This window comes from Salmo trutta, chromosome 9, assembly GCF_901001165.1.
Source record: "Salmo trutta chromosome 9, fSalTru1.1, whole genome shotgun sequence".
NCBI lineage: Eukaryota > Metazoa > Chordata > Actinopteri > Salmoniformes > Salmonidae > Salmo > Salmo trutta.
Window position 1 is genome coordinate 39,135,756 of NC_042965.1, and position 12,116 is coordinate 39,147,871.

The 12,116-nt window shown below is 52.0% G+C and overlaps 1 protein-coding gene across 1 annotated transcript in view; it reads right to left on the reverse strand.

The window, feature by feature from the left end:
- The window catches only part of LOC115200524 (calcium/calmodulin-dependent protein kinase type II subunit beta-like), a 111,971-nt gene that overhangs the window by 78,865 nt on the left and 20,990 nt on the right, over positions 1–12,116 (reverse strand). The window contains exon 3 of the mRNA XM_029763648.1: positions 54–113. Coding sequence (XP_029619508.1) covers positions 54–113 — 60 coding nt within the window. The remainder of the gene's footprint in view (positions 1–53; positions 114–12,116) is intronic.

Genomic DNA, 12,116 nt, shown 5'->3' on the forward strand with positions numbered 1-12,116 from the left:
GGCATAGACAGGTGTCATTGCGTTTGTGCGTTGTTTAGTTGAGAAAGACTCACCGATGTTGGAGTGCTTGAGCAGGCGACAGATACGGGCCTCTCTCTCTAGCTTCTGGTGGTCTGAGGAGGTAGAGAGACAGATAGAGAGATATTAGAAGTAGAGAGATAGATGGAGAGATACTAGAGGTAGAGAGACACATGGAGAGATATTAGAGGTAGCGACAGATGGAGAGATATATACAAGGCAAGAAGGACATTCTATGCCATCAAAAGGAACATAAAATTCAACATACCAATTAGGATCTGGCTAAAAATACTTGAATCAGTTATAGAACCCATTGCCCTTTATGGTTGTGAGGTCTGGGGTCTGCTCACCAACCAAGAATTCATAAAATGGGACAAACACCAAAATGAGACTGCATGCAGAATTCTGCTAAAATATCCTCCGTGTACAATGTAGAACACCAAATAATGCATGCAGAGCAGAATTAGGCCGATACCCACTTATTATCAAAATCCAGAAAAGAGCCGTTAAATTCTACAACCACCTAAAAGGTGCGATTCCCAAACCTTCCATAACAAAGCCATCACCTACAGAGAGATGAACCTGGAGAAGAGTCCCCTAAGCAAGCTGGTCCTGGGGCTCTGTTCACAAACACAAACACACCCCAAGGGCCACAGGACAGCAACACAATTAGACCCAACCAAATCATGAGAAAACAAAAAGATAATTACTTGACACATTGGAAAGAATTAACAAAAAAACAGAGCAAACTAGAATGCTATTTGGCCCTAAACAGAGAGTACACAGTGGCAGAATACCTGACCACTGTGACTGACCCAAACTTAAGGAAAGCTTTGACTATGTACAGACTCAGTGAGCATAGCCTTGCTTTTGAGAAAGGCCGCCATAGGCAGACATGGCTCTCAAGAGAAGACAGGCTATGTGCACACTGCCCACAAAATGAGGTGGAAACTGAGCTGCACTTCCTAACCTCCTGCCCAATGTATGACCATATTAGAGACACATATTTCCCTCAGATTACACAGATCCACAAAGAATTCGAAAACAAACCCGATTTTGATAAACTCCCATATCTACTGGGTGAAATACCACAGTGTGCCATCACAGCAGCAATATTTGTGACCTGATGCCACAAGAAAAGGTCAACCAGTGAAGAACAAACACCATTGTAAATACAACCCATATTTATGCTTATTTATTTTCCCTTTTGTACTTTAACCATTTGTACATTGTTACAACACTGTATATATACATAATATGACATTTGTAATGTCTTTATTCTTTTGAAACTTCTGTATGTGTAATGTTTACTGTTCATTTTTATTGTTTATTTCACTTTTGTATATTTTCTACCTCACTTGCTTTGGCAATGTTAACATATGTTTCCCATGCCAATAAAGCCCCTTGAATTGAATTGATATTAGAGGTAGAGAGACACATGGAGAGACATTAGAGGTAGAGAGACACATGGAGAGACATTAGAGGTAGAGAGACAGATGGAGAGATATTGGAGGTAGACATAGATGGAGAGATATTAGAGGTAGAGAGACACATGGAGAGACATTAGAGGTAGAGAGACAGATGGAGAGATATTGGAGGTAGACATAGATGGAGAGATATTAGAGGTAGAGAGACACATGGAGAGATATTAGAGGTAGAGAGACACATGGAGAGATATTAGAGGTAGAGAGACAGATGGAGAGATATTAGAGGTAGAGAGACAGATGGAGAGATATTGGAGGTAGAGAGACAGATGGAGAGATATTGGAGGTAGAGAGACACATGGAGAGATATTTGGGATATGTATAGGCTCTGCACAATATCTTGTTATAAATGATCTTTTCCTAACACATTTTGAAGTGGTCAGACCCCTTCTCCAAATAGTGTCCCATTGTGATGGGGTGAAAGAAGTGTTCAGGTCATGCTCCCATGCTATCTGAATGGGGGAATAGTGACCCATTGTGATGCTAACTGAATGGAGGAATAGTGACCCATTGTAATGCTAACTGAATGGAGGAATAGTGACCCATTGTGATGCTAACTGAATGGAGGAATAGTGACCCATTGTAATGCTAACTGAATGGAGGAATAGTGACCCATTGTGATGCTAACTGAATGGAGGAATAGTGACCCATTGTAATGCTAACTGAATGGGGGAATAGTGACCCATTGTAATGCTAACTGAATGGAGGAATAGTGACCCATTGTGATGCTAACTGAATGGAGGAATAGTGACCCATTGTAATGCTAACTGAATGGGCGAATAGTGACCCATTGTGATGCTAACTGAATGGGGGAATAGTGACCCATTGTAATGCTAACTGAATGAAGGAATAGTGACCCATTGTAATGCTAACTGAATGGGGGAATAGTGACCCATTGTAATGCTAACTGAATGGGGGAATAGTGACCCATTGTAATGCTAACTGAATGGGGGAATAGTGACCCATTGTAATGCTAACTGAATGGAGGAATAGTGACCCATTGTAATGCTAACTGAATGGAGGAATAGTGACCCATTGTAATGCTAACTGAATGGGGGAATAGTGACCCATTCATTGTAATGCTAACTGAATGGGGGAATAAGCGTTTAGGATGGGAAAAAACAACAGTCTATAAAAGCCTGATCCAGTTCCTCTCGAGGAGGCAGCTTTCCTGAGGTTCTGATCTAACTCTGTTCCAGAGGCAGAGTCAGCATTCTCCATTTTACCAACCTTGTATATGACTGTCTTAAGCTGTAGGTATGCTAAAAATGAAGAATCGCTCATACCAAAATCTTCCTTTAATCTGACCAATAGATGAAATACCGTGGCTATGCCAGAGTGTACTATTCAAAGTGTTTTCCCCAGCTGTAAACACGGGGTTATGCCAGATGGGACGGGATGGAACAGACAGACCTTTTACACCCAACCTTCTGTGCAGCATCTTAACTATGCTACATGAGAACATGATAATTCCACTGTCAAGGGCAGTAGCGGGGTTTTGGGCAGTACCACATTGATGACAGGTGAAACGGACCTGTGTTGTGACACTATCCTCTCCTCCAACCACTCCCAGCTGCAGAACTTAGACTCTAATTTGTAAGCCCACGTAAGGGGATATCTTGACTTATATGACAAGTAGTAGAAGAATCCATCTGGGACACCCAGCCCACCTTTGAATCTAGGTACTGTCCATTTTGTGTACCCTATCCTTGGTTTCTGATTGTTCCATAATAGAACTGTAGGACTTGGAGAGGGGATGGAAGAGAGGACATAGGCTAGCCTAGCTAATACATTAGGTCCATTTAGGCTGAATAGCCTCTCCCTTACTCCAGTTGATCTTGTATCCTGAGAGGGAGCCAAAGGAGTCAATCATTGTTAAGACTGCCGGTAGGGAGATTTGCAGGGTTACTAAGGATGAGTAGGATGTCGTCAGCGTATAGATTCAATTTGAACTCATGTTCATAAACGCGCACACCTGGGACAGTCTCTTCAGCACGTATGGCACATGCCATGGGGCTCTAAGGCTAAAATAAATAAGAGGGGACTAGCAGAGCGACCCTGTCTCACACCTCGGTGGAGACAAAATGAGTCAGACACTCTACCATTTGTTTTGACAGATGAGACAAGGGCGCTGTATAATGATCCTGACCCAGCTAATGGGACCAAAGCCAAACTTGGTGAGTGGATGAAACAGGTGTGGATATTCTATCCTGTCAAAGGCCTTCTCGGCATCCAAGAATGCTGCTACAGCTGGAGTTTTAAATTCTTTGGGATAGGGGGCGGTATTTAGATGTCCGGATGCAAAGCGTGCCCAAAGTAAAACTGCCTGATACTCAGGCCCAGAAGCTAGGATATGCATATAATTGGATAGAAAACACTGTAAAGTTTCTAACTGTTTGAATAATGTCTGTGAGTATAACAGAACTGATTTGGCAGGCAAAACCCCGAGCACAATCCATCCAGGGAAAAGTTTTTTTGAGGTCAATCTGTTTCCCATTGGTTTTCTATGGTAAACCCGTTTTAATAGAAATATGCTTGCAGTTCCTATAGCTTCCACTAGATGTCAACAGTCTTTAGAAATTAGTTTATGTTTTCTTTAGAGAAATGAAGAAGTACGGCTTTTCAGAATGAGGGTCCAGCCGAGTGACTCTAGGTCACGCGCTTCACGTTGTTTTTATCCGGTATTGAACACAGTTTATCCCGTCTTAAATTTGATTGATTATTTATGTTTTAAAATACCTAAAGTTGGATTAGGAAAGTTGTTTGAAATGTTTGGACAGTGTTTACAGGTAACTTATTAGATATTTTGTAGTCATGTTGGGCGAGTTGGTACCGGTGTTTTTCTGAATCAAACGCGCCAAATAAATGGACATTTGAGATATAACGACGGAATTAATCGAACAAAAGGACCATTTGTGATGTTTATGGGACATATTGGAGTGCCAACATAAGAAGTTCTTCAAAGGTCAGGCATGAATTATATCGTTATTTCTGAGTTTTGTGTCGCGCCTGGCGGGTTGAAATCTGATTTTCATGTGTTGGTATGCTGGGCACTGTCCTCAGATAATCGCATGGTTTGCTTTCACCATAAAGCCTTTTTGAAATCTGACACGGTGACTAGATTAACAAGAAGTTAAGCTTTAGTTTGGTGTATTGCACTTGTGAATGTATGAAAGTTAAATATTTCAAATATTTTTGGGGGAATTTCACGCTCTGCATTTTCACCGGATGTTGTCAAATCGATCCTGTTAATGGGATTTGATCCATAAGAAGTTTTTAAGAGAGTGAGCCTCGGACATGACATGAAACAGCCTACACATGTTATTCACAGAGAGATGAACCCAACCTGGTCTAGATTCATTGATGGGATTACCGTCTCTAAGTGTAAGGCGAGGGTCTTGGTTAATAAATTATAGTCGCTGTTCAACAGACTTAAGGGGCGGAAACGTCCACCTCTAAAGGACCCTTACTAGGCTTGGATAGCAGAGAGACTGTCACGATCGTCGCAATAACATTAGGGCCAAAGCGCAGCGTGATATGGGTTCCACATGTTTATTGAATGAAACGCACAAAAACAATAAAGCACGAACGAAACGTGAAGCAAATTAAGTGCTCACAGGCAACAACACATGAACAAGATCCCACCAAACACAGTGGGGAAATGTCTGCCTAAATATGATCCCCAATCAGAGACAATGAAAAACAGCTGCCTCTGATTGGGAACCATACCAGGCCAACATAGAAATAAACAACCTAGATTACTCACCCTAGTCACACCCCGACCTCACCAACATAGAGAATAAAAAGGCTCTCTATGGTCAGGGCGTGACAGTAACCCCCCCAAAATGTGCGGACTCTGGTCGCAAAACCTGACTCTATAGGGGAGGGTCCAGGTGGGCATCTAGCATCGGTGGCGACTCCGGTGCAGGTCGTAACCCCCGCCCAGAGTCCGGATCCGGCCATGGCACCGGGCTGAACGCCGTGCCTGGCGCAAAGGAGGGCTCCGGCCATGGAGCGGGACCGGACACCTTGCCTAGAAGATCCGAGCCATTGACCCTCGCTGGAGGTTCCGGACCGTTGACCGTCACTTGAGGTTCCGGACCGTGGACAGACGCAGGAGGTTCCGGATCGTGGACCGTCGCAGGAAGTTCCGGACCGTGGACCGTCGCAGGAGGTTCCGGACTGTGGATCGTCGCAGGAGGTTCCGGACCGTGAACCGTCGCAGGAGGTTCCGGACCGTGGACCGTCGCCGGAAGCTCCGGACCGGGGACCGTCGCCGGAAGCTCTGGACCGGGGACCGTCGCAGGAGGTTCCGGACCGTGAACTATCGCAGGAGGTTCCGGACCGTGGACCGTCGCCGGAAGCTCCGGACCGGGGACCGGGGACCGTCGCCGGAAGCTCTGGACTGTGAACCGTCGCCGGATGCTCTGGACTGGGGACCGTCGCCGGAAGCTCTGGACTGGGGACCGTCGCCGGAAGCTCTGGACTGGGGACCATCGCCGGAAGCTCTGGACTGGGGACCATCGCCGGAAGCTCTGGACTGTGAACCGCACTGGAGGCCTAGTCCATGGAGCCGGTGCAGGGGGCACCGTACTGGTGACACACACTTCAGGACGAGTGCGTGGAGCAGGCACAGGATGTACCGGACTGAGGAGGTGCACTGGAGGCCTGATGCGTGGGACCGGCACAGGTTGCACCGGACTGGTGAAACGCTCTTCAAGGCGAGTGCGAGGAGCTGGCACAGGACGTACTGAGCTGTGGAAGCGCACTGGAGACCTGGTGCGTAGAGCCGGCACAAATTGTACCGGAAAGATGACACACTTCTCATGGCAAGTGCGGCGAGCTGGCACAGGACGTACTGGGCTGTGGAGGCGCACTGGAGACCTGGTGCGTGGAGCCGGCACACATGGTACCGGACAGATGACACGCTCCTCAAGGCGATTGCGGAGAGCTGGCACAGGACTTACAGGGCTGGGGAGGTGTACTGGAGACCTGGTGCATGGAGCCGGCACAGATTTTACCAGACTGATAGCACGCTCCTCAGGACAAGTACGGAGAGCTGACTCAGGTGGCATCAAACTGATAACACGCTCCTTAGGGCGAATGTCGTGCATCATACACCAACACAACAACTCTCTCCTTTCTCTCTCCTCCAATTTCTCCATCAACTCACTGACGGTCTCTGACTCTCTCCGTTCACTGTCCTCTAATTTCTCCATCTTCTCCCAGACTGGCTCTGGTTCACTCCTCGGCTCCGCCGACCACCCCCCAGAAACGTGTTGGGGCTGTTTTTGGGGCTTTCGTTGTGACTGCGAACCCCGGCGTCGTCGAACCCCGGTGTCGTCCCTTATCTCCTTGCGTCTGCTTCCAAAGAAGGCTTTCGTGTCCCTCCATGATTTCCTCCCATGTCCAGGATATCGTCTCCTCCTTGATCTCCTCCCAAGCCCAGGATACCTTGTCCTCCTGGGCACGCTGCTTAGTCCTGGTTTGGTGGGATCTTCTGTCACGATCTTTGTAATAACATTCGGACCAAAGCGCAGCGTGATATGGGTTCCACATGTTTACTGAATGAAACGCACAAAAAAACAATAAAGAATGAACGAAACGTGAAGCAAATGAAGTGCTCACAGGCAACTACACTTCAACAAGATCCCACAAAACACAGTGGGGAAATGTCTGCCTAAATATGATCCCCAATCAGAGACAATGAAAAACAGTTGCCTCTGATTGGGAACCATACCAGGCCAACATAGAAATAAAACAACCTAGATAACCCACCCTAGTCACACCCCGACCTAACCAAAATAGAGAATAAAAAGGATCTCTATGGTCAAGGCGTGACAGAGATAGTGGTTCGACACATGGACGGGGGCATAGATTCGGACTCTAGTGCTTCGTCAAATAATTTCAGAAGGATTGGAGACCGCTGGTTTTTTTAAGCATTTGTAGGTTTCAATACCCAATCCGTCATCGCCAGGCGTTTTCCCAGAGGACATTTTCATAATTGCGTTGTCAATTTCTAACTGGTTGATCGGGAAGTCCAAACCAACTTTATCCACTAGATTGCCTGTGGGAAGGTCAAAGCTCTTAAAGAACAGTCGCTGTCTCCTGCTGTACTCTCTGACCAATACAATGTGGCAGAGAATTGTCTGAAAGACTGATTCATTCTGTTGGCATCACATTGAAATACTCCCTTACTATCTCTAATGGCTGGAATCTGCTGTTGCTTCTCCATCTGCATCAATGTATGCGCTAACATCCCCCCTGCCCCCCTACCCCCTGCCCCCTGCCCTCTACCCCCTACCCCCTGCCCCCTGACCCCTACCCCCTGCCCTCTGCCCCTACCCTCTACCCCATGCCCTCTGCCCCCTACCCTCTACCCCCTGCCCCCTGCCCCCTGCCCCCTTCCCCCTTCCCCCTGCCCCCTACCCCCTGCCCCCTACCCCCTGCCCTCTGCCCCTGCCCTCTGCCCCCTGCCCCCTACCCCCTGCCCTCTACCCCCTGCCCCCTACCCCCTGCCCCCTGCCCTGACTCAAAATAAAATCTCTGGAGCCGGAAAAGAGCAAAATCAGTGTCCTCGTGTTTCTGTAGATCTGCCCTGGTAGACAGGAGGGAGGTTCTCAAGGCTAGGTTCAACGGCTCTGACATACAGTACGTTCCTCCTCCAGTATTTTAACCTCTAAGGACAGCTTAGACTTTTTCTTTGAGCTCATTCGTTTTTTCAGCTGATGAGAAACTAATTATCCAACCCGTACAAGTGGCCTTAAAAGCTTCCCAGACGGTGGCAACCAGAGTCACAGAGCTGAGGTTCAGATCAAAGAATTCTACGATTCTGTCACACCTAGTGAAATCCTTGTTTTTCAAGAGGGAGGTGTTCAGCCTCGACTGTCGAGATGTGAAGGGATAAGCGGAGGGGGGGGGGGTCACAGAGATGGGCGCATGGTCACTTATGAGAATACTATGAATATTGGTATCAATAACATTCTGAATATGGTTAGAGGACATAAGAATACAGTCGATCCTGGAGTAAGAATTGTGGGCTTTCGAGTAGAAGGTGTATTCCCTTTTCATCTGGATTAACCAGACGCCGCACATCTGAAAGAGGCGTGAAATAATTCCACCATTGCTGCTGCGGCAGGCCTGTCTGAGGGAAGGGGGGCACCAGAACGGTCTAGTAAGGGACTGTAAACCCAAAAATGAAAGTCACCGCCCATGACTATGGGACCCTGAAAAGAGTTAGATATCGCAGGCACCAAGGAAGAGAGGAAGGTGGTATGTGAAGTATTAGGTGCATGTACATTTATCAGGGTACCCTTGTCATTCTGTAACCATCCTGAGGCTATCACACGTCCACCATCCTGAGACTATCACACGTCCACCATCCTGAGGCTATCACACATCCACCATCCTGAGTCTATCACACATCCACCATCCTGGCCATCCTGGTCAATATGCAAGTTAGAAGGTTTGAAAGACATTCTTTTTTGCAATTAGAATGCTGACACCCTTAGAATCCTTGCCACCTGGGGAGGAGAACACTGGACCCACCCATATCTTAATCTTAGATTATTGCCACATCACAATTAAGAGACTTTAAATGCACCAGAATTATATACCTCTTACGTGTATTCTGAATTCTGTTACAATTCCAACTCACAAGTCTTATCATAATTTACTATGCTGTCCTTAGTGGAAGTGGTATTCATTTAGTTCATTAGTTTCCCGTCATCTACGTGACCTTAAGACTTGTTTGCTGAGTTGTGGCTCCACTTCGATGTCATAAACCAATGCACTTCAGTGTCACTATCTGTGACTGAACAAAACAATATACAGACACTTGGATGTCAGCATCTCTTTAGTACAAAGACAACAGATCCACTAGGGAGGGAGGGAGGGAGGGAGGGAGGCAGGCAGGCAGGCAGGGAGGGAGGGAGGGAGGCAGGGAGGCAGGCAGGGAGGGAGGCAGGCAGGCAGGCAGGCAGGCAGGGAGGGAGGGAGGGAGGGAGGGAGGGAGGCAGGCAGGCAGGCAGGCAGGCAGGGAGGGAGGGAGGGAGGGAGGCAGGCAAGCAGGCAGGCAGGCAGGCAGGGAGGGAGGGAGGGAGGGAGAGAGAGAGAGAGAGAGAGAGAGAGAGGGAGGGAGGGAGAGAGAGAGAGAGGGAGGGAGGGAGGGAGGGAGGGAGGGAGGGAGGCAGGCAGGCAGGCAGGCAGGCAGGCAGGCAGGGAGGGAGGGAGGGAGGGAGGGAGGGAGGGAGGGAGGGAGGGAGGGAGGGAGGGAGGGAGGGAGGGAGGCAGGCAGGCAGGCAGGCAGGGAGGGAGGGAGGGAGGGAGGGAGGCAGGCAAGCAGGCAGGCAGGCAGGCAGGCAGGCAGGCAGGCGAGGCAGGGAGGGAGGGAGGGAGGCAGGCAGGTGAGGCAGGGAGGGAGGGAGGGAGGCAGGCAGGGAGGTAGAGAGAGGGAGGGAGGGAGGGAGGGAGGCAGGCAGGCAGGCAGGCAGGCAGGCAGGCAGGGAGGGAGGGAGGGAGGGAGGGAGGGAGGGAGGGAGGCAGGCAGGCAGGCAGGCAGGCAGGCAGGCAGGCAGGCAGGCAGGCAGGGAGGGAGGGAGGGAGGGAGGGAGGCAGGCAGGCAGGCAGGCAGGCAGGCAGGCAGGCAGGCAGGGAGGGAGGGAGGGAGGGAGGGAGGGAGGGAGGGAGGGAGGGAGGGAGGGAGGGAGGGAGGGGAGGCAGGCAGGCAGGCAGGCAGGGAGGTAGAGAGGCAGGGAGGGAGGCAGGGAGGGTGGCAGGGAGACAGGGAGGGAGGGGTGAAGAGAGGGAGGGGTGGAGAGAGGGTGGGAGGGGTGGAGAGAGGGAGGGGTAGAGAGAGGGAGGGGTAGAGAGAGGGAGGGGTGGAGAGAGGGAGAGAGGGAGGGGTGGAGAGAGGGAGGGGGAGGGGGTGGTGAGAGGAAGGGGAGGAGAGAGGGAGGGGTGGAGAGAGGGAGGGGTGGAGAGAGGAGGGATGGAGAGAGGGAGGGGTAGAGAGAGGGAGGGGTAGAGAGAGGGAGGGGTGGAGCGAGGGAGGGGTGGAGAGAGAGGGAGGGGTGGAGAGAGGGAGGGGTGGAGAGAGGGAGGGGTGGGAGAGAGGGAGGGGTGGAGAGAGGGAGGGGGTGGAGAGAGGGAGGGGTGGTGAGAGGAAGGGGTGGTGAGAGGAAGGGGTGGAGAGAGGGAGGGGTGGAGAGAGGGAGGGGTGGAGAGAGGGGAGAGAGGGAGAGAGGGAGGGGTGGAGAGAAGGAGGGGGGGAGAGAGGGAGGGGTGGAGAGAGGGAGGGGTGGTGAGAGGAAGGGGTAGAGAGAGGGAGGGGTGGAGAGAGGGAGGGATGGAGAGAGGGAGGGGTAGAGAGAGGGAGGGGTGGAGAGAGGGAGGGTGGAGAGAGGGAGAGAGGGAGAGAGGGAGGGGTATAGAGAGGGAGGGGTGGAGAGAAGGAGGGGTAGAGAGAGGGAGGGATGGAGAGAGAGAGGGGTGTAGAGAGAGGGAGGGATGGAGAGAGGGAGGGGTAGAGAGAGGGAGGGATGGAGAGAGGGAGGGGTAGAGAGAGGGAGGGGTGGAGAGAGGGAGGGGTGGAGAGAGGGAGAGAGGGAGAGAGGGAGGGGTATAGAGAGGGAGGGGTGGAGAGAAGGAGGGGTAGAGGCAGGCAGGCAGGCAGGCAGGCAGGCAGGCAGGCAGGCAGGCGAGGCAGGGAGGGAGGGAGGGAGGCAGGCAGGTGAGGCAGGGAGGGAGGGAGGGAGGCAGGCAGGGAGGTAGAGAGGGAGGGAGGGAGGGAGGCAGGCAGGAGGCAGGCAGGCAGGCAGGCAGGCAGGGAGGGAGGGAGGGAGGGAGGGAGGGAGGCAGGGAGGGAGGGAGGGAGGGAGGCAGGCAGGCAGGCAGGCAGGCAGGCAGGCAGGGAGGGAGGGAGGGAGGAGGCAGGCAGGCAGGCAGGGCAGGCAGGCAGGCAGGCAGGGAGGGAGGGAGGGAGGGAGGGAGGCAGGCAGGCAGGCAGGCAGGCAGGGAGGGAGGTAGAGAGGGAGGGAGGGAGGGAGGCAGGCAGGCAGGCAGGCAGGCAGGCAGGCAGGCAGGGAGGGAGGGAGGGAGGGAGGGAGGCAGGCAGGGAGGGTAGAGAGGCAGGGAGGGAGGGAGGGAGGGAGCGAGGCAGGCAGGCGAGGCAGGGAGGGAGGGAGGGTGGCAGCCAGGGAGGTAGAGAGGCAGGGAGGGAGGCAGGGAGGGTGGCAGGGAGACAGGGAGGGAGGGGTGAAGAGAGGGAGGGGTGGAGAGAGGGTGGGAGGGGTGGAGAGAGGGAGGGGTAGAGAGAGGGAGGGGTAGAGAGAGGGAGGGGTGGAGGAGAGGGAGGAGAGGGGAGGGGTGGAGAGAGGGAGGGGTGGGAGAGAGGAGGGGTGGTGAGAGGAAGGGGTGGAGAGAGGGAGGGGTGGAGAGAGGGAGGGGTGGAGAGAGGGAGGGATGGAGAGAGGGAGGGGTAGAGAGAGGGAGGGGTAGAGAGAGGGAGGGGTGGAGCGAGGGAGGGGTGGAGAGAGGGAGGGGTGGAGAGAGGGAGGGGTGGTGAGAGGAAGGGGTGGAGAGAGGGAGGGGTGGAGAGAGGGAGGGGTGGAGAGA